Source organism: Neodiprion pinetum, chromosome 2 (assembly GCF_021155775.2).
Source record: "Neodiprion pinetum isolate iyNeoPine1 chromosome 2, iyNeoPine1.2, whole genome shotgun sequence".
NCBI classification, from domain to species: domain Eukaryota; kingdom Metazoa; phylum Arthropoda; class Insecta; order Hymenoptera; family Diprionidae; genus Neodiprion; species Neodiprion pinetum.
In genome coordinates, this window is record NC_060233.1 from 21,168,089 (window position 1) to 21,188,704 (window position 20,616).

The window sequence follows — 20,616 nt, forward strand, 5'->3', positions numbered from 1 at the left end:
GTCTCTGTTACGGATGTTGACGACAGCCTTCTTATCTTGAATATCTTTCGGTAGTGGTGTGTATGTGAACACACCGCCTCGCTGTGGCACGTACTTGTTGATATTTACAGTCAAATTGATTATTTCGGTCAGCGACCAGCCTGAATCCTTTTCCTGGAAATCTTCCACCTTTTTCAACAAACGCTCCGTCGCGTTTTCGATGAACCATTCGTTGATATCCGTTGTCTGGAGGATGATTTCATTTCTCGTATTAAAAAATTTGATCTCTTCCACCATGCGATCATCTTTTCTAACTTCAAATTTACAAGCCAGGATAACGTTGGCTTTCAAGCTCCTGTCTTTCTTCAGAGCGTTTTTCAGTCTCGTCACAGCTGGTACGTTTGCGTCTTCTAGAAATCTCTCCACATCTTTATGCTTCAAATTGACGATGGATCCAGTTCGAATTCTCCGCTCGAAAGCTGATTCCAAATCTTCCCACCGTACTCGATCGCTTCTTCGTCGGCTTCGTAATCCATCACCCACTTTCTGCAATTGTTGAAATTTGACTGTCAACGATTTCAGAATTCCAATTGTAGTCAAAATTCTTGTCTTCTCCCCGATCGTTGAGGCGTTGTTGCGTAAGATTCTATTCAAAAGCCTGATATTTTGGGTTCCGAATCGAATCCATTTTGCAATTTCTGCCGGCGACGATTTTTCCGATAAAATCTTGAACGCCGATTCCATAATATCGATCAATCTCAAACACTTCGCGGATTCCATCTTGAGCTCTTTCCTCACGTATACTTGACTGGTTGTGACGTAATAATCGTTTGCTGTGATGAGCGTCCTTTTTATAGGGCAGCTGTACGGATGCGCGCGCACCTTTTGGCATTCCAAGAGCCATAGTAACCTAACTCCGCAGATCCTTGGCTCTGAATGTACCGCAGCTATCGGTCGACCTTGGATATCAAACCGACATCCGAGTAAGTGAAAAACAATTCTCGGAACCATTAATTTTGGAATGTCACGTGGTTGATAAAGTGTGAAAGGAATGTAAGGTGGTTGATAATGTGGGAAAGGAATGTGAGGTGGTTGATGTTACACATCAGCAGTTCTACCGTGGGAAAGGAATTCGGAGTGGTTCATGTTACACATCAGCAGTCCTATCGTGGGAAAGGAATGTGGGGTGGTTGATGTTACACATCAGCAGTCCTATCGTGGGAAAGGAATGTGGGGGTGGTTGATATTACACATCAGCAGTCATATCGTGGGAGAAGAATGCGGGACGGTAAAACAGTTCTCGCCCCCGCTGCGCCCTCTACCGTTGGTAGGGGAGCACTACAGACCTTCGGTCGGTAAGATTGTCGGTAAAACAGCACGATTTTGACCCTCGATCGATACAACTGTCAGTAAGGTTGCACGGTTTTGACCTTCGGTACGGCAGACTGTGACGTCATCGCGGAAAAGGGTTTGAGTCTGGGCTGCGCGGAGCGGAAAAGGGTTTGAGTCTGGGGAGAATGTATAGGCGGACTGGTCGGCTCGGTCGGTAAAGAAGGTGTTTCTACGCAGAACTCTCATAGCCATACTTCTAACGGTAGACGTAAACAGTGACTATCAAGTCACCGTGCGGTACGTCATGTAAACAAATACGTGTTTGCATAGAAACTTCAAGACATTCAGTCATCGAGAATTGTAGCATACGTCCAACGTTACGGACGCGAGAGAAAAACCGCGCCGCTAAAGTAGCTTTCGGTCTTTCCGGTACGCGATCTCATATCGATAGCAAACAGCTGACATGGTGAAGCATCGAAGCATCGAGTTTGTGCGCACGCGCGTTTCACTATGTTTTGTTCGCTCGCACACGTCGAGTATTATAACATCGAGTACGAATTCGAACGTGCGATTCTACTCTCATATCGTTTACTTGCACACGGCGAATATTTAAACAAATATCAATTGACTTCGACACACGCAAGTCGATACAAACAAATATTATCGAGAATCATCTCACCAGTAGTTTCGAAATCTTTCGTGGTTTTTCGCCAAGTAGGGCTTTCATTGAAGCATCAGCTCATTGAAAGCAGTCGTCACAGCAGACATCATCGCATTGGGCAAAGGACAGAGATCATCTCAAGGTCATCAGACAGATATTCGTCGTTGGAAGCTACATCAGTCTCAGCAAACGCAGGTGAGTGTGTTCTTTTCAATTCCTTTCCCATTCCCGATTCGATAAAAAAGTAATAATGGCAGAGTCGAAGCGATTGCAACAAAAGCGGGCGACGATAGTAGATAAGCAAGGCCGGTTCTGGATAGAAACACCTTCTTTACCGACCAAGCCGACCAGTCCGCCTATAGTTTGCCCCAGGCGAAAAATAATATTTTCCACGTACTTCGAATACATAACCAGGTGACGTAACCATGTGACGTTACCAGCTGATGTGCCCGCGGCGGTCATTTTGAAAATAGCGGTCATTTCGACGGCAGCCATTTTGATTTTTTTGATGGTGGCCATTTTGATTTTTTCGATGGCGGCGATTTTGATTTTTTGATGGCGACCATTTCGACGGCGGCCATTTTTGATGGCGGCAATTTTGATTTTTTGATGGTGGCCATTTTGACGGCGGCCATGATTTTTTTTTGATGGCGGCAATTTTGATTTTGTGATGGCGGCCATTTTTGACGGCGGCCATGATTTTTTTGATGGCGGCAATTTTGATTTTGTGATGGCGGCCATTTTGACGGCGGCCATGATTTTTTTTTGATATATAACCAATAGTTTGCCCCAGGCGAAAAATAATATTTTCCACGTACTTCGAATACATTCTTTTACGTTAATCGACCGGATGGTGACATCGCAATTAGATAGACAGGGAATGCCGATGACGATCCGTAAACTTTCACGCTAATAGTTTACCCCCAGGGCGAAAATTTCACATTCGAAAAAATATTAATAGAATTTATTGTATCGGAATCGTCCGACGGTGAGCGGCATGCGGTCAAAGGAAGATTTTCAAGAGAGAGACTCTGGTTGGTCGCTGACCGAAATAATCAATTTGACTGTAAATATCAACAAGTACGTGCCACTGCGAGGCGGTGTGTTCACATACACACCACTACCCAAAGATATTCAAGATAAGAAGGCTGTCGTCAACATCCGCAACGGAGACGCGTATTGCTTTCTCTGGTCGGTCACCGCAGCCCTCTGTCCAGCCAACAACAATCCCAGCGAAATCACTTCGTATCCACATTTCAGCTCAGTGCTACAATACGGAGGTTTGCATTTTCCAATGTCTTTAGACCAGATTCCAAAATTTGAGAAACTTAACAAACTCTCAATTAACGTTTACGGTATAGATAGTACGGAAAAACAAAAGCGTAGTGAAATTGTACCCATTTATTTGAGTCGAAACAAGTCTGATAAGCCTACAATCCATCTTTTAGTAATAGAGTCTGAAAACGACGACGATGACGATGATAGTATGGAAAATATTGAAAAGAATGTAACACATCATTTTGCATGGATTCGGAATTTATCGCGGTTGACAAGTTCCCAAATTTCCAAACGCTCGCATCAGACGTGGTTGTGCGATAGGTGTCTGGCTCATTTTAATTTCGAAAGTTGTTTGATCAAGCACCGAGTTGATTGCATGAATTTGAATAAAACCAAAGTTATCTTACCAACAGAAGAGGACAAGATTCTCAAATTTAAAAATTTCAAGGACAAAGAAACCGTTCCGTTCTGCGTTTACGCAGATCTAGAATGTTTACTGCAGCCCACACATGAAAGTTTTGGGGAAAATAGAACAATTTATCAGAAGCATCTTCCGTATAGTATAGCTTACTATCTGCATTGTGCGTTTGACGATTCGCTTTCAAAATTCAAAATTAATCGCGGAGAAACTTGCATCCAATGGTTTGTGAACGAGTTAAAGGAATTGGCACTTTCGTTAGAGGGATATTACAAGACTGTTGTACCGATGGAACCACTAAATTTCAATCAGATCAACGAATTTGATTTATCGACAGTCTGTCATATTTGTGAAAAACCGTTTACGCCCACAGACGTGAAACATCGGGATCACTGTCATTTCACGGGAAAGTACCGTGGTGCTGCTCACCGCAGCTGTAATCTAAATTACCAAAATTCGCACACCATCCCAGTGATATTCCACAATCTTTCGGGTTACGATTCGCATTTTCTGATCAAAGCCCTGGGTACGTCATTCGAAGGTACTGTTAAACTATTACCTGTTAACAAAGAAAAGTACATTTCCTTCACTAAATTCGTTAAGGGAACGGATGTAACGTTCCGTTTCATAGATTCGTACCGTTTCATGCCTAGCAGCCTCGATAAATTATCATCGTATCTGGACGATTGCCGAAAAACAATAACACGTAAATTCTGCAGTAGCTTGAACAAATTTCGGTTATTGACTAGGAAAGGTGTCTTCCCGTACGAATACATAGGCAGTTGGGAGAAGCTCGAGGAGAAACATTTACCGGCCAAAGAACAGTTTCATTCAAAATTGAAAGACCGGAATATATCAGACGACGATTACGCACACGCGTGCGAAGTATGGCAAACTTTTAACGTTCAAATTTTGGGAGAGTATTCGGACTTGTATTTACAGACGGACGTTTTTCAAAATTTTCGACAAAATTGTTGGACGACGTACAAACTGGACCCGTTACATTACTACACAGCGCCCGGTCTGTCGTTTGATGCAATGTTAAAATGTACAGGCATCGAACTCGAGCTTCTCACCGACATAGACATGGTTATGTTTATCGAAAAAGGTATTCGTGGTGGTGTATCACAGTGTTCGAACAGATATGCAAAGGCCAACAACAGGTACATGGGAGAGGAATTCGATCCTGAGATCGAAGAATCTTATCTCATGTACTTTGACGTTAATAATTTGTACGGTGCAGCTATGAGCTTTGCTCTGCCATACAGTTCCTTCGAATGGGTATCAGACTTCAGACAATGCGACGTTCTTACCATCTCGAACGATGCAGAGTTTGGTTACGTGCTGGAGGTAGATTTGGAATATCCTGCGGAACTGCATGAAACTCATAAGGATTTACCATTGTGTCCGGAGCACTATGTACCTCCGATTTCGACCAATAAACAGCCAAAATTGACGCCCACGCTATTTTCCAAGAAAAACTACGTTATTCACTACAGCGTTTTGAAACAATGCTTACAATTAGGCTTAAAATTACTTCAAATTCACAGAGTTCTCAAATTCAGGCAAACCCCGTGGCTCAAAAAATATATAGATTTGAATATCGATTTGCGAAAAAAATCTGACAACGAATTTGAGAAAAATTTTTACAAGCTAATGAACAACGCAGTTTTTGGCAAAACTATGGAAAACGTGCGAAAGTACAGAGATGTTCGATTGATCACCGAATGGAATGGACGGTACGGTGCGAGAGCTACCATAGCCAAGCCTAATTTTCACAGCTGCACCGTTTTCGACAAAGAGATGGTTATCGTCGAAATGAATAAGACGAAAGTCAAATTGAATAAACCATTGTATGCAGGTTTCTCCATCCTGGATCTATCTAAAACATACATCTATGATTTTCATTACAATTACATTAAGCAGAAATTTGGCAACCGAGCAAAATTAATGTACACGGATACCGACAGTTTGATTTACAATTTTACCGTCCCCGACATATACGAACACATGAAGGAGGACTTGCACAAATTCGACACGGCGGATTATCCTCTTGACAACGTTTACGGAATACCTCGAGCAAACAAAAAAGTTCTCGGCTTGATGAAAGACGAGAATAACGGGAAAATCATGTCGGAATTTGTAGGGTTACGAGCTAAATTGTACGCATTCCGAGTCTTGGGAGATGAAAAAGGCAACAAACGTGCCAAAGGTGTTAGAGGATCAGCGTTAAGAAAAATAACCTTCAACGATTATTTGGACTGTGCGTTGAAACGTGAAAATCTATCCTCAAATCAGCATTTGATCATGAGTCGAAAGCATGAGGTATATACCGTAGAACAGCAGAAAGTAGCACTGAGCTGGAATGACGACAAGCGGATCGTGTTTCAAAACACGACCGATACGCTTCCGTGGGGTTACAAGCCTGCACCGTAGCTTTATAAATTACCGTAATCTGTGTAGGACTTAATTTATAACTGTACCATGATGTATTATTATGTAGAGCTTAATTTTTTCAACTGTACCATGATGTATAAAATATTATTATGTAGGATGGTTAATAAGAACGCTCCGAAGTATAAAAAAATTTGTACAACGATGCATATGTCTGTTGATTGTCTAAAAAACAAAGATGCATACTTGTCATGTGTCGGGTATAAAATAAAGAGACACACACGTTTTTACAAAAAAATTCATTTATTCAAAAGTTACATGTCCGATTCGTTTATCCAACTGTTGTGTGTACTGTCAAAACCTAACCATTTAACGTATATTTTTCTTCCACGCTTCCTGAGCACCTTCTCCACCAGATAGATATCCGGATGCTTAACCTTGAGGAGCTCTTGTTCGTAGAAACCGCCAGCGATGGGTTGATCTCGGTAGTCTTTGAGCTTGTACGTCACAGGATGAGTATTTTCCACTCGACTTATCGTGAATATTTCAGTCGTCCAATTGGGAGTGTAACCTTTCTCGAAGACATTTTTGAATTTGCTGATTCGAACTTTGTCGCCAGATTTGAATTTTGCCGATATGGTAGGTATCGCTCGAAGCCCTCCGTACGCCTGACGTAATAACAGCCTCTCGTTTGCAGCGGTGACATCCGACGGTTTCATTCTTATGGTTCGGTGTTTGGTGTTGTTGTAAGCCGAAACCAAATCAGATAAGATATCGAGCCACTTGAAGCTTCCTTGCATGCTGAACCGTGTCCACATTTTACCTTTCAGCGTGCGATTGAAACGTTCACAGATCGAAGCCTTCAAATTACTGTACGTGGAGTAAAGTTTGATTCCATAGCGTGTCATAAGCGATTCGAATTTCGAGTTGTAAAATTCCGTTCCTCTGTCGACGTGTAAATTTTTCGGCACCCGTCCTTCGACAAGCACAGATTCCATTGCCTTCGTAACATCATCTCCAGACTTGCTCTTTATCGGTACAGCCCACGCATACTTTGAAAAGATATCAATGACTGTGAGCATGTACTTGTAACCTTTGTTTTGTCCAGCGTACGACGTCATATCAACAAGATCCGCCTGCCAGGTCTCGTCGATGCCGCGCACGTCTACACGTCGACGTGGGTAATTCCGGCGTGCAGGTTTATGCAGTTCCGTCACCAGTGCTTGCTTTTTCTCGTTCATATTCCAACGCTATTAGTCTGGTGTCCAATTTGGAAATGATTTCCGCGTTTTGAGTCGACAAGTCTCTGTCTGTTTTAAAGTCTGTGTAGAAGGTATCCAAGGCTTTCTCCGTGGTGATCTCCAAAGCTTTGATCATTTGATCGAGGTTGTCGATTTGTTTTTGCAGCACGCTGAATTTTCGTTTCAAGATTTTTAAAGTTACAGCATTGTTCATGTGATTTATTTCTTGGTCGGACGAATAGCCATTTTGATTTTTCGCCGTTACCCGTAAACTTTCGCGCCAATAGTTTGCCCCAGGCGAAAAATAATATTTTCCACGTACTTCGAATACATTCTTTTGCGTTAATCGACCGGATGGTGACATCGCAATTAGATAGGCCGAGAATGTTCACTACAATTAGATAGGTCGGGGAATGTTGACGACAATCCGTAAACTTTCACTCGCGCTAATAGTTTGCTTTGACTATCACTCTCCCAAATTCTTACCTTACCCAAGTGCAACCACGATTGTCATATGCGCGCAAAGAATTGCCACATTTGCGAAAAGCCGTTTACCCCTGAGGAGAAAAAGTGCCACGACCACTGTAACTTCACGGGTAAATATCGTGCTCCTGCTCATAATCGGTGTAATTTGAATTTCAGAGAGACGCACACAATTCCAATAGTTTTCCACAATTTGTCCGGTTACGATTCTCACTTTTAATAAAATCCCTCGCGTCAACTTTTCCCTGTGAAATTACCCTTCTATAATTCTTGTGAGACGAAAGCGCTAAAATCATCATGATACGTAATAACCAGTTTACCGGCGAAGAAATAATTATAGGATTCAGCGACGCGACTTCGGAGTTTTCGCTCCAAGATCTTCGGCGACCCGTTGAATGTGTCCGGAGAGCTCGTGCGCAACCGCGCAGACAGCACAGGGTATATGTTCAGGACATAACATTAATCCTGCATTTTCAAAAATGGGGGAAATGAGGTGATCGCGATCTTTTCGGACATCGAACCAGATGACGATGAACGCGAAGCCAATTGGATCGAGCGTCGTCAGATCAGTGAGGAATAAGATACGTCCCGACGTATGATTGTGCACCGGAAATCATTATAGCATCTCGCGCAAGGTTGAAGGACCTCATTTTCTGTCTAAAAGACTATCGTCACACAAAAAATCCGCAAAATTCACTCACCCAAAGTCCTCAAAACTCTGCCTTTGCGACATGAGCGTAAGGTTTATGGATTTATGGACTCATGTGATTGTCGCAACTCGCCTGACGGCTCGTAGCGACATCTGCCACGCTCGTCTTCATACGAATGCTCCATAAACCTTACGCTCATGTCGCAAAGGCAGAGTTTTGAGGACTTTGGGTGAGTGAATTTTGCGGATTTTTTGTGTGACGATAGTCTTTTAGACAGAAAATGAGGTCCTTCAACCTTGCGCGAGATGCTATAATGATTTCCGGTGCACAATCATACGTCGGGACGTATCTTATTCCTCACTGATCTGACGACGCTCGATCCAATTGGCTTCGCGTTCATCGTCATCTGGTTCGATGTCCGAAAAGATCGCGATCACCTCATTTCCCCCATTTTTGAAAATGCAGGATTAATGTTATGTCCTGAACATATACCCTGTGCTGTCTGCGCGGTTGCGCACGAGCTCTCCGGACACATTCAACGGGTCGCCGAAGATCTTGGAGCGAAAACTCCGAAGTCGCGTCGCTGAATCCTATAATTATTTCTTCGCCGGTAAACTGGTTATTACGTATCATGATGATTTTAGCGCTTTCGTCTCACAAGAATTATAGAAGGGTAATTTCACAGGGAAAAGTTGACGCGAGGGATTTTATTAAAAGTGAGAATCGTAACCGGACAAATTGTGGAAAACTATTGGAATTGTGTGCGTCTCTCTGAAATTCAAATTACACCGATTATGAGCAGGAGCACGATATTTACCCGTGAAGTTACAGTGGTCGTGGCACTTTTTCTCCTCAGGGGTAAACGGCTTTTCGCAAATGTGGCAATTCTTTGCGCGCATATGACAATCGTGGTTGCACTTGGGTAAGGTAAGAATTTGGGAGAGTGATAGTCAAAGCAAACTATTAGCGCGAGTGAAAGTTTACGGATTGTCGTCAACATTCCCCGACCTATCTAATTGTAGTGAACATTCTCGGCCTATCTAATTGCGATGTCACCATCCGGTCGATTAACGCAAAAGAATGTATTCGAAGTACGTGGAAAATATTATTTTTCGCCTGGGGCAAACTATTGGCGCGAAAGTTTACGGGTAACGGCGAAAAATCAAAATGGCTATTCGTCCGACCAAGAAATAAATCACATGAACAATGCTGTAACTTTAAAAATCTTGAAACGAAAATTCAGCGTGCTGCAAAAACAAATCGACAACCTCGATCAAATGATCAAAGCTTTGGAGATCACCACGGAGAAAGCCTTGGATACCTTCTACACAGACTTTAAAACAGACAGAGACTTGTCGACTCAAAACGCGGAAATCATTTCCAAATTGGACACCAGACTAATAGCGTTGGAATATGAACGAGAAAAAGCAAGCACTGGTGACGGAACTGCATAAACCTGCACGCCGGAATTACCCACGTCGACGTGTAGACGTGCGCGGCATCGACGAGACCTGGCAGGCGGATCTTGTTGATATGACGTCGTACGCTGGACAAAACAAAGGTTACAAGTACATGCTCACAGTCATTGATATCTTTTCAAAGTATGCGTGGGCTGTACCGATAAAGAGCAAGTCTGGAGATGATGTTACGAAGGCAATGGAATCTGTGCTTGTCGAAGGACGGGTGCCGAAAAATTTACACGTCGACAGAGGAACGGAATTTTACAACTCGAAATTCGAATCGCTTATGACACGCTATGGAATCAAACTTTACTCCACGTACAGTAATTTGAAGGCTTCGATCTGTGAACGTTTCAATCGCACGCTGAAAGGTAAAATGTGGACACGGTTCAGCATGCAAGGAAGCTTCAAGTGGCTCGATATCTTATCTGATTTGGTTTCGGCTTACAACAACACCAAACACCGAACCATAAGAATGAAACCGTCGGATGTCACCGCTGCAAACGAGAGGCTGTTATTACGTCAGGCGTACGGAGGGCTTCGAGCGATACCTACCATATCGGCAAAATTCAAATCTGGCGACAAAGTTCGAATCAGCAAATTCAAAAATGTCTTCGAGAAAGGTTACACTCCCAATTGGACGACTGAAATATTCACGATAAGTCGAGTGGAAAATACTCATCCTGTGACGTACAAGCTCAAAGACTACCGAGATCAACCCATCGCTGGCGGTTTCTACGAACAAGAGCTCCTCAAGGTTAAGCATCCGGATATCTATCTGGTGGAGAAGGTGCTCAGGAAGCGTGGAAGAAAAATATACGTTAAATGGTTAGGTTTTGACAGTACACACAACAGTTGGATAAACGAATCGGACATGTAACTTTTGAATAAATGAATTTTTTTGTAAAAACGTGTGTGTCTCTTTATTTTATACCCGACACATGACAAGTATGCATCTTTGTTTTTTAGACAATCAACAGACATATGCATCGTTGTACAAATTTTTTTATACTTCGGAGCGTTCTTATTAACCATCCTACATAATAATATTTTATACATCATGGTACAGTTGAAAAAATTAAGCTCTACATAATAATACATCATGGTACAGTTATAAATTAAGTCCTACACAGATTACGGTAATTTATAAAGCTACGGTGCAGGCTTGTAACCCCACGGAAGCGTATCGGTCGTGTTTTGAAACACGATCCGCTTGTCGTCATTCCAGCTCAGTGCTACTTTCTGCTGTTCTACGGTATATACCTCATGCTTTCGACTCATGATCAAATGCTGATTTGAGGATAGATTTTCACGTTTCAACGCACAGTCCAAATAATCGTTGAAGGTTATTTTTCTTAACGCTGATCCTCTAACACCTTTGGCACGTTTGTTGCCTTTTTCATCTCCCAAGACTCGGAATGCGTACAATTTAGCTCGTAACCCTACAAATTCCGACATGATTTTCCCGTTATTCTCGTCTTTCATCAAGCCGAGAACTTTTTTGTTTGCTCGAGGTATTCCGTAAACGTTGTCAAGAGGATAATCCGCCGTGTCGAATTTGTGCAAGTCCTCCTTCATGTGTTCGTATATGTCGGGGACGGTAAAATTGTAAATCAAACTGTCGGTATCCGTGTACATTAATTTTGCTCGGTTGCCAAATTTCTGCTTAATGTAATTGTAATGAAAATCATAGATGTATGTTTTAGATAGATCCAGGATGGAGAAACCTGCATACAATGGTTTATTCAATTTGACTTTCGTCTTATTCATTTCGACGATAACCATCTCTTTGTCGAAAACGGTGCAGCTGTGAAAATTAGGCTTGGCTATGGTAGCTCTCGCACCGTACCGTCCATTCCATTCGGTGATCAATCGAACATCTCTGTACTTTCGCACGTTTTCCATAGTTTTGCCAAAAACTGCGTTGTTCATTAGCTTGTAAAAATTTTTCTCAAATTCGTTGTCAGATTTTTTTCGCAAATCGATATTCAAATCTATATATTTTTTGAGCCACGGGGTTTGCCTGAATTTGAGAACTCTGTGAATTTGAAGTAATTTTAAGCCTAATTGTAAGCATTGTTTCAAAACGCTGTAGTGAATAACGTAGTTTTTCTTGGAAAATAGCGTGGGCGTCAATTTTGGCTGTTTATTGGTCGAAATCGGAGGTACATAGTGCTCCGGACACAATGGTAAATCCTTATGAGTTTCATGCAGTTCCGCAGGATATTCCAAATCTACCTCCAGCACGTAACCAAACTCTGCATCGTTCGAGATGGTAAGAACGTCGCATTGTCTGAAGTCTGATACCCATTCGAAGGAACTGTATGGCAGAGCAAAGCTCATAGCTGCACCGTACAAATTATTAACGTCAAAGTACATGAGATAAGATTCTTCGATCTCAGGATCGAATTCCTCTCCCATGTACCTGTTGTTGGCCTTTGCATATCTGTTCGAACACTGTGATACACCACCACGAATACCTTTTTCGATAAACATAACCATGTCTATGTCGGTGAGAAGCTCGAGTTCGATGCCTGTACATTTTAACATTGCATCAAACGACAGACCGGGCGCTGTGTAGTAATGTAACGGGTCCAGTTTGTACGTCGTCCAACAATTTTGTCGAAAATTTTGAAAAACGTCCGTCTGTAAATACAAGTCCGAATACTCTCCCAAAATTTGAACGTTAAAAGTTTGCCATACTTCGCACGCGTGTGCGTAATCGTCGTCTGATATATTCCGGTCTTTCAATTTTGAATGAAACTGTTCTTTGGCCGGTAAATGTTTCTCCTCGAGCTTCTCCCAACTGCCTATGTATTCGTACGGGAAGACACCTTTCCTAGTCAATAACCGAAATTTGTTCAAGCTACTGCAGAATTTACGTGTTATTGTTTTTCGGCAATCGTCCAGATACGATGATAATTTATCGAGGCTGCTAGGCATGAAACGGTACGAATCTATGAAACGGAACGTTACATCCGTTCCCTTAACGAATTTAGTGAAGGAAATGTACTTTTCTTTGTTAACAGGTAATAGTTTAACAGTACCTTCGAATGACGTACCCAGGGCTTTGATCAGAAAATGCGAATCGTAACCCGAAAGATTGTGGAATATCACTGGGATGGTGTGCGAATTTTGGTAATTTAGATTACAGCTGCGGTGAGCAGCACCACGGTACTTTCCCGTGAAATGACAGTGATCCCGATGTTTCACGTCTGTGGGCGTAAACGGTTTTTCACAAATATGACAGACTGTCGATAAATCAAATTCGTTGATCTGATTGAAATTTAGTGGTTCCATCGGTACAACAGTCTTGTAATATCCCTCTAACGAAAGTGCCAATTCCTTTAACTCGTTCACAAACCATTGGATGCAAGTTTCTCCGCGATTAATTTTGAATTTTGAAAGCGAATCGTCAAACGCACAATGCAGATAGTAAGCTATACTATACGGAAGATGCTTCTGATAAATTGTTCTATTTTCCCCAAAACTTTCATGTGTGGGCTGCAGTAAACATTCTAGATCTGCGTAAACGCAGAACGGAACGGTTTCTTTGTCCTTGAAATTTTTAAATTTGAGAATCTTGTCCTCTTCTGTTGGTAAGATAACTTTGGTTTTATTCAAATTCATGCAATCAACTCGGTGCTTGATCAAACAACTTTCGAAATTAAAATGAGCCAGACACCTATCGCACAACCACGTCTGATGCGAGCGTTTGGAAATTTGGGAACTTGTCAACCGCGATAAATTCCGAATCCATGCAAAATGATGTGTTACATTCTTTTCAATATTTTCCATACTATCATCGTCATCGTCGTCGTTTTCAGACTCTATTACTAAAAGATGGATTGTAGGCTTATCAGACTTGTTTCGACTCAAATAAATGGGTACAATTTCACTACGCTTTTGTTTTTCCGTACTATCTATACCGTAAACGTTAATTGAGAGTTTGTTAAGTTTCTCAAATTTTGGAATCTGGTCTAAAGACATTGGAAAATGCAAACCTCCGTATTGTAGCACTGAGCTGAAATGTGGATACGAAGTGATTTCGCTGGGATTGTTGTTGGCTGGACAGAGGGCTGCGGTGACCGACCAGAGAAAGCAATACGCGTCTCCGTTGCGGATGTTGACGACAGCCTTCTTATCTTGAATATCTTTGGGTAGTGGTGTGTATGTGAACACACCGCCTCGCAGTGGCACGTACTTGTTGATATTTACAGTCAAATTGATTATTTCGGTCAGCGACCAACCAGAGTCTCTCTCTTGAAAATCTTCCTTTGACCGCATGCCGCTCACCGTCGGACGATTCCGATACAATAAATTCTATTAATATTTTTTCGAATGTGAAATTTTCGCCCTGGGGGTAAACTATTAGCGTGAAAGTTTACGGATCGTCATCGGCATTCCCTGTCTATCTAATTGCGATGTCACCATCCGGTCGATTAACGTAAAAGAATGTATTCGAAGTACGTGGAAAATATTATTTTTCGCCTGGGGCAAACTATTGGTTATATATCAAAAAAAAATCATGGCCGCCGTCAAAATGGCCGCCATCACAAAATCAAAATTGCCGCCATCAAAAAAATCATGGCCGCCGTCAAAAATGGCCGCCATCACAAAATCAAAATTGCCGCCATCAAAAAAAAATCATGGCCGCCGTCAAAATGGCCACCATCAAAAAATCAAAATTGCCGCCATCAAAAATGGCCGCCGTCGAAATGGTCGCCATCAAAAAATCAAAATCGCCGCCATCGAAAAAATCAAAATGGCCACCATCAAAAAAATCAAAATGGCTGCCGTCGAAATGACCGCTATTTTCAAAATGACCGCCGCGGGCACATCAGCTGGTAACGTCACATGGTTACGTCACCTGGTTATGTATTCGAAGTACGTGGAAAATATTATTTTTCGCCTGGGGCAAACTATAGGCGGACTGGTCGGCTTGGTCGGTAAAGAAGGTGTTTCTATCCAGAACCGGCCTTGCTTATCTACTGACTATCAAAGGTCAGCTCACGCTTATGAAAAACGCACTGTCAGATAATATTCAATTATCTCAGGCTAAAGTCAAACTAGCAAAGTTTGATGAATTTTTCAAATCGTTCGGAAAAGCTCAGGACGCAATTGACGCGCTTAAAATATGTACCGCGAAACATGAAGAAGCGAAAATGAAGGTCCAAGACGATTCAGACGCGCAACACACAGTTTTCGAAGAAATTTACTACGCAGCAGCGATAAAAGTTCAAAGAACAATCGACGTAGCTATGGCTTAATCGCAGGCTCAAGCTGTAGCGCAGGCACAAGACAATCGGATTCATAATAATGGTAATAATGGTCATGAAAACGCGGATCGACGAATAGGCGTCAAGCTTCCCGTATTACAATTGCCACAATTCGGCGGCGATCATCAACAGTAGCTTCTATTTAAAGATTCTTTCAAATCCATGATACATGAAAGTACAGGAATTACGCCAATTCAGAAATTCCAATACTTGCGTAGCTCGTTCAGTGGCGAGGCATTGCAGGTCATCGGAGGACTGTCAAGGATTGTGACTAACTACAAGAACGCATGGGAATTACTACAGAAAATTATGAAAACAAGAATTTTTCAATCAATACACATTTAAATCAACTGCTTGACTTTCCAGCAGTAACGAAAGATAAAGCATCGTCGATTAGGCAGCTGATCGTCCACGTACGATCACACTTGAAAGCTTCAAAAACTTTGGAGCTTCCAGTTGACAAATGGGACGAGCTTTTCATTCACTTATTGAAAAACAAAATGGATTTTGATACACAAAAAGATTGGGTCGAAAGAACATCTCCTGATATAAACAGACGACCAACGCTGGAAGAATACCAGGTATTTCTAGACGCGGGAGGTCGTACGCTCGAATCGATAGATGAAGGAAAAAACAAACAAGAAACAACGAAGCCTTCTGTGGGAATAAAGAACGAAAAAAGGGTATCTTTAGCTTCCGTTTCGCAATCCTCTTGCACAATCTGCAATGAATCTCATTCGATATACAGATGTGCACAATTTCTACAACTGTCAGCATCGGACTGAATAAACGAAGCAAAATCGTAAAGGTTATGCATGAACTGCTTGGGAAAAGGACATCTTAGCACAGCCTGTAAATCATCAAACTGCAAACAGTGTGACAAAAAACACAATACATTGTTACATTTGGACTTAGAAAACAAGCCTACAACGGAGGAAAAATCGAACGGCGAGCCATCGAAGAAATCCGTTGTGACACATTGTGCAAGAGACAACAGTCAACAGACCGAAGGTATTGTTATTTCAAATGCAAGCTTCGTAAAAAAGCCAACATCTCATGTAGCACTATCGACTGCTCGTCTTGAGATCGAAGATATTAATGGAAATAAGCACACTTGTCGAGTGCTCTTAGAACCGGGTTCGGAGTCGAATATTATAACAGAAGAAATGGTGCGCAAACTCAAGCTCCAGTGCGAAAAACAGAACGAGTTAATCAGCGGTATCAACAAAAATCAGACAAACATTGCACGCACAACCACAGTAAAGATAAGGTCGATGCATGCAGACTTCGAGACGCTCATCGATTATTTGGTGCTACCGAGCATCACAGGACGTTTGCCACAGGTGAAAATCAATGCAAAATTAATAAGTTTGCCAGATGGATTAAAATTGGCCGATCCGAACTTCCATGAGCCAGGCGCGATTGATCTACTCGGCGGTGTTGGGCTTTTTTGGAGATTAATGTGTTCAGATTCAATTCGACAACCAAAGGAAATTCCAAGATTGCAAAATACTTTGCTGGGGTGGATCGTCGATGGCGAGCTCATCGATGCAAGTTCGAAGAACCAGCGCTTCTGTGGACTCATAACAAACGCAGCGTTACAGGAGCAATTGGAGCATTTCTCGAATCAAGAGGAACCTCGCGAGACAAGACGAATGGCTGAAGAAGAAAAAGAATGTGAGGTACAATTCTCGCAGACTGTACGAAGAGACAAGACCGGAAGGTTTATAGTAGCCTTACCCTAAAAGCAAGAAGTTCTCTTCGGTGTGTTAGAAAAGCAGGCGGTTCGACGTCTGTTCTCGCTCGAGAGACGTTTCAGGGCCAATCCTCAAATCAAAACGGAGTACGTTAAATTCATGGAGGATTACCAAAATCAAAAGCATATGTCACTCGTTCTAGACGGCACAAATTTGAAACAAAACGATTCATTCGTTTTACCGCATCAGCCAGTCATAAAGACAGATGGATCACGACAAAACTGAGGGTTGTTTTTGATGCTTCAGCAAAAACTTCTCTTGGCCCTGCATTGAACAAGTTAATGGTTGGACCGAACTTGCAGAATGATTTGTTCAACATAATTCTGAGGTTCTGTTGACACGAGTTTTTTATTACAGCAGATATAGCTGCAATGTTTCGTCAAATCATCGTCAGAGAGGAAGATAGAGATTTTCAAAGAATCCTATGGAGAACAGACGAAACTCAACCAATTCGGAAGTTTCATCTCAACACCGTGACTTACGGGACAGCTCCCGCACCGTACCTTGCTATCAGATGTTTGCGACAATTGGCAACAGAAGAAACCAACACGTTCCCACGTGCAGCTAGAGCCCTCAGAGAAGATTTCCACATGGACGACGTTATCACTGGTGAGAAAACAATAGAAAAACGATAGCTTTGAAACGAGAATTGGATGAACTTCTACGAAAAGGTCAGTTTCATCTAAGAAAATGGCGTGCGAGCGATCGACGAATCCTCGAAAACATATCAAAGAAACGCGAAGCGGATAGTTTGCTAACAATCGACAAAGAGGGTCCAATGAAAACCCTTGGACTTCTTTGGGATTCGAACTCCGATACAATGCAATACAGCGTGAAAATCGACGAGACTTCGAATATCACCAAACGAGTAGTACTTTCAAAAATAGCGCAGATATTCGACCTGTTGGGTCTATTAGGTCCTGTAATAATTAATGCAAAATGCATAATGCAGAAAATGTGGCAGTCGAAGACGGGGTGGGACGAGCTCCTGCCTCCAGGGATTCAAAATAAATGGACGGAGTTCTATAGCTCTTTGTCAAGTATCAACGGCGTTTGAATCGAAAGCAATGTTAATCCGCAAAATGCACAGGAGACCTTTGATCTTGTGGGCTTCGGCGATGCTTCTGAAATAGCATTCGGAGCCTGCCTCCATGCAGTTTCAAAAGACTCGAAGGGCGATAAACAATCACATCTCATCAGATCAGAAGGCAGAGTCGCACCGCTCAAAACTATTTCACTGCCAAGATTGGAGATAAATGCCGCGTTGTTACTCGCAAAAACTATGTAACACCGCACGACAAGCATATGGCGACAAAATTCGTAAAGTTTTCCTTTGGAGTGACTCAACAATCGTCCTCAGCTGGATTTCGACATCGCCGAACATGAGAAAAACGTACGTGGTTAATAGAGTCACGAAAATTCAAGAATTGTCTCAAGACGCGACTTGGCTACACGTGTCTTCCAAAGAGAATCCGCGGATTTATTGTCAAGAGGAATCACAGTTGATCAATGGAAATGAAGTGACCTCTGGTGGCATGGCCCCGAGTGGCTTCGGTCTGAAAAATGGCCTAAAAAAGTAGAAATTGAAGTAGATAAGACGGAAATGAAATCATCAGCCGTACTCATAAGCACAAAGACTGAGACGTTCGAAGTGCTGCGGAAGTTCTCCTTGTTCGGCAAATTACAGCGAGTGATAGCTTTCGTTCTCAAATTCAAAGCCAATGCGTTGAGTGGAAAAAAAAATGGTCCACTTTCGGTTGAAGAGTTTAAAAAAGCAGAAAAAGCAATTATAAGACTGACTCAGCAAGAAGCATTAGCAACAGAGCTTCAGTCCATCGAACAAGGAGCACAAGTCATCAAGACAAGCAAAATTGCTTCTATCAACCCATACATCGACAGTGAAGGTCTTCTTCGGGTTGGCGGAAGATTGTCGAAGGCTGATATTCCGGAAACTCAGAAGCTTTCGATAACATTACCAACTCGACACCTCATCACGAAGATGATTCTCAAGAAAGAGCATATCCGGCTGCATCACTGCGGTCCAGAAAACTTACTGTGTTCCATACGATCAAAATATTGGCCACTGAGTGGCAGAAGAGAGGCATGAAAGGTTACGAACGGTTGCCTGCTGTGCTTCCGAAATAAACCGAAAACTCCAGAAGTCATGATGGGCGATCTACCGAGCGAGCGTGTTCGTGGATCTTTGAGACCACTTACTTCTACTGGGGTAGATTACGCAGGCCCGTTGCAAGTACGTGAAAGTCGTCGACGAGGTCTAGTTCACACATTGAAAGTGTGGATTGTTGTATTCACCTGCTTCGCGACAAAGCCAGTTCATCTGGAGCTTGTTACGGAGTTAACATCAGAAACATTCTTGGCAGCACTACGGCGATTTGTCGCTAGACGTGGCGTTTGCTCACAAATTATATCCGACAATGGTACCAACTTTGTTGGCACAGTTCGAGAATCAAAAGAAGTTTTCGAGTTTCTCGAAAAAGAAGAAAACACGATATCGGAGCATCTCTCACAACAAAAAATCACCTGGAAGTTTATCCCACTACGGGCACCGCATTTCGGCGGAGTGTGGAAGGCGGCTGTCAAAACTACAAAACGACAGCTTAATACAGTTACCATGGGCTTGGTCTCAACGTTCGAAGAGTATTATACTCTTTTGGTCGAAATCGAATCGATCCTGAATTCCCGACCGTTGACTCCACTATCCAGTGATCCCAATGATACAACTGCCATGACCCCTGCCCATTTCCTTATTGGGGACACACTCATATTGCCTGCAGAACGTAACTATCTTGAAACATCCGACAACAGACTGTCGCGATGGCAACACCTTCAAAAGGTTCGCCAACACTTTTGGAGGAGTTGGCATGCGGAGTATTTGTAGCATTTGCAGAGACGAGGCAAGTGGTGGACAAAAACCAAAAATATCGAGATCGGAGCTCTCGTGCTTCTAAAAGAGGACAACGCTCCACCACTTCAGTGGAAACTTGGACGAGTCGTGGAGATCCATCCGGGCACTGACGGTGTTGTGAGGGTGGTAGCAGTGAAGACTGCGACGGGAACCTTCAAGCGGGCGGTGAAGAAGATCTATCCGTTACCAATCGACCGAGATAATTCGAAATTTCAAAATTCTTTATTAACATTCAAACATTCTCTATTTGTATTCGGACATTTACCATGTGAATGTCACGTTTATTATTTTGTTTCATTTTTTATTTCTTGATTCTGTGATATTTATAGTTCACATAGGTTATATCATTCGTTTTGTTTATTCATTGATGTTTATTATCTTTGGAAAAGAGCCTTTCAAGGGGGGCGAAATGTCTGCAAGTCAAGCGCCTCTCGCGAGGAAAATTAGTGTAAAAGCAAGATGACGAGGAGGAGGATGTAACGAGAATAGAGACTCTTAATTTTCCATTGAAAATCCCGTGTACATCATCCCAAACAGGTATAATTGGTGAGAAACGGGTTATTTCAGTCAAATATTATACCATAAATTCTTGACTCCAAAACTAAAAAAATAGTAAGGCATTTGCATTTTTTGCGGAAATTTTCGCGATTTTGACAAGTGCTGTAATAGGTTCTTTCATGCACTATTCCGACGTAATTTTGCAAGAGAATCCGATTGGGCGCAGTCTCAATACGCTGCGACCGACGCATCAAAAGTTA

General features: G+C 42.4%; 2 protein-coding genes across 2 annotated transcripts; both read left to right on the forward strand.

Annotated features, from left to right (window-relative positions):
- The first annotated feature begins 18,535 nt into the window (after positions 1-18,535).
- LOC138190373 (uncharacterized) lies at positions 18,536-19,039 on the forward strand. Its single transcript, XM_069133154.1, has one exon. It carries the CDS (start codon positions 18,536-18,538, stop codon positions 19,037-19,039), a length of 504 nt encoding a protein of 167 aa, XP_068989255.1.
- A 60-nt stretch (positions 19,040-19,099) lies between these two features.
- Positions 19,100-19,831, forward strand: LOC138190374 (uncharacterized). Its single transcript, XM_069133155.1, has one exon. The coding sequence runs from the start codon at positions 19,100-19,102 to the stop codon at positions 19,829-19,831; it is 732 nt and encodes a 243-aa protein (XP_068989256.1).
- Positions 19,832-20,616: the final 785 nt, after the last annotated feature.

Coding starts and splice junctions, on each gene's coding strand:
- LOC138190373 (XM_069133154.1), top strand. CDS start 18,536: ATGAAATCATCAGCCGTACTCATAAGCACAAAGACTGAGACGTTCGAA.
- LOC138190374 (XM_069133155.1), top strand. CDS start 19,100: ATGGGCGATCTACCGAGCGAGCGTGTTCGTGGATCTTTGAGACCACTT.